This window comes from Sorex araneus, chromosome 4, assembly GCF_027595985.1.
Source record: "Sorex araneus isolate mSorAra2 chromosome 4, mSorAra2.pri, whole genome shotgun sequence".
NCBI lineage: Eukaryota > Metazoa > Chordata > Mammalia > Eulipotyphla > Soricidae > Sorex > Sorex araneus.
Window position 1 is genome coordinate 71,866,427 of NC_073305.1, and position 2,300 is coordinate 71,868,726.

Below are 2,300 nucleotides of genomic sequence, written 5' to 3' on the forward strand. Positions count from 1 at the left end.
AGAATCTCAGTTAAACTAGTTCCAAGTCCCTCTTGCAAAACAGAACCTGGGTGCAGTCCCGTTTTAGACCCTCAGTCTCTCAAGATTACTGACTGCTGTGGGTCTCTTCACTGACCCCTGGTCTGCAACCCTAGAAGAATATGCTTCCAGGCTTTGTTTCCCTGCCTGTGAATATCTACCTATGTATATAGAAGGCCTAGTTTCTGGTTTGTTTGTTTGTTTGTTTGTTTGCAAAACAGGATTCACTCAACAAACACTTTCTACATAGATTTGCCTTAAATGTGTCATGAATTCATTATACCAATAAATATGTGCCTTCTGTTTTCATCATCATCATCATCATCATCATTATCCCGTTGATCATCGAATTTCTCGAGTGGTCTCAGTAACGTCTCCATTCATCCTAGCCCTGAGATTTTAGAAGCCTCTCTTTACTCGTCCTTTCCAATGGTGCCGCATTGGAGGGTCTTTCAGGGTCAGGGGAATGAGACCCATCATTGTTACTGGTTTTGGCTAAGAATACACCATGGGGAGTTTGCAAGGCTCTCCCATGTGGGCAGGAAACTCTCGGTAGCTTGCCAGGTTCTCCCAGAGGGAGAACTAGGCTATAAGATGTCTTGCAGCCTCTAAGCAGCCACGTGCTTCCAGGAGCTTGGTTTTATAGTTTTGATCAATAATTATAAATTTTAAAATGATTTTCAATTTGCAGGGCCAGAGCAATAGTGCAGCGAGTAGGGCACTTGCCTTGCATATGGCCCGTGTGGGTTCAGTCCCTGGCATCCATATAGTCCTGAGTCTGTCAGGAGTAATTCCTGAGTGCAGAGCCAGGACAAAGCCCTGAGCACAGCTGGGTTTTACCCACAAAAAAATTTTAAAAGATCTCAAAAACAAAAACTTTGGGGCAATAGTATATAGCAGAGAGGGTGTTAGCCTTGTAAGCAGTTAACCCATGTTTAATTCCCAGTGCCTTACCTGGTCTCCCAAGCCCACGAGGAGTGACCCTCAGTGCAGATCCAGGAGTAAGCCCAGAGCACTGCCAGGTGTGGCCCCCCAATTTTTAATTTTAATTTAATTTAATTTTTTTATTTTTTTTTCTTTACATTATTTAATATACAGTGACAGTCTCAAAAATCTTTCTCTTCATCGGTTGTTTGATCCGCTTGTAAGTTTTTTGGTCTTCGAACTTGAACATGGAGCTTTACTCCATCAATAATATGATTTTCCTGTTGCAGTGCATTATGAAGTTCCTCTTCCGTAGAAAATTGAAGCCAGGCCATACCTCTGTGAAAGCCAGTCTCTTTATCAAAAGGCGGGGTGCACTTTCGTACATGACCAAACTGCGCAAAGTGTTCTCCCAACTCATTGGCGGCCGCGGTCCAGGGGATCTTCCGCACCAACGCCACGTGCCGGCCCACGCTCGCCCGCGCCGCCAGCGCCGACCTCGCCGCCGAGGCCGCCATCGCGAGGTCGCGGGCTCCTAATTTTATTTTTATGATCTTGTTCACGATAGTTCATTATAGATAATATTCAAACACCAATCCCACCACCATGTGCCTTCCCACCACCATAAGAGGAATGTGTGTGAAGATTGTTGTATTTCATCCTGGAGCCATTTAAGCCCTTGTATAAGAGATTATAAGCAAGTATGTTAAACCCAAACAAATGGGTGCTACTTTTGATCCATCAGTGGGCTAGAGTAAAAAAGTAGAGAGCTCCAGGGGGCTGGAGAGATAGCACAGCGGGTAGGGCGTTTGCCTTGCACGCGGCCGGCCCGGGTTCAAATCCCAGCATCCCATATGGTCCCCTGAGCACGGCCAGGGGTGATTCCTGAGTGCAGAGCCAGGAGTAACCCCTGTGCATCGCCAGGTGTGACCCAAAAAAAAGCAAAAAAAAAAAAAAGTAGAGAGCTCCAGAATGTCCTGTGTCGCTCTTTTCTGGGAGCTTTATTTCATATTCTTTGGATCTCTGCCGTGGATGAGATTACACGGCCCCGGGGGCAGTTTGTGGATGTGACTGCCAAGCTACTGGAAAACTGGGGAGCTGCAGGGAGGAGACCCACTCCTGTTCTAAGCGAGCTTGGGGATCTCAGTCATGGGTCCCACATACCTGTTTTTTTCTGCAGGTTCCCCCGTAGGTGAGACTCATCAGAGCCTGTGGAGAGTGGCCTTGAGCATGGCTGTGCAGTTGGATTTTGGAGGTTTTCAGCTGCCAGGGTTCTGCTGGAGCAGGGAGGGAAACTCAACCCATCCCCCTTTGCCCCAATTTTTAAAAAATGACTTTTGGTTTACAGTAGAGACAAC

At 46.7% G+C, this 2,300-nt stretch overlaps 1 protein-coding gene across 1 annotated transcript; it reads right to left on the reverse strand.

The window, feature by feature from the left end:
* Positions 1–1,124: 1,124 nt before the first annotated feature.
* Positions 1,125–1,472, reverse strand: LOC101557356 (SRA stem-loop-interacting RNA-binding protein, mitochondrial-like). The gene has a single exon (XM_012933696.2). The coding sequence runs from the start codon at positions 1,458–1,460 to the stop codon at positions 1,125–1,127; it is 336 nt and encodes a 111-aa protein (XP_012789150.2). The 5' UTR covers positions 1,461–1,472.
* Between the last annotated feature and the right edge of the window lie 828 nt (positions 1,473–2,300).

Bases quoted from the DNA above. Each gene is read 5' to 3' on its own strand.
- LOC101557356 (XM_012933696.2), bottom strand. From the start codon at position 1,460: ATGGCGGCCTCGGCGGCGAGGTCGGCGCTGGCGGCGCGGGCGAGCGTG.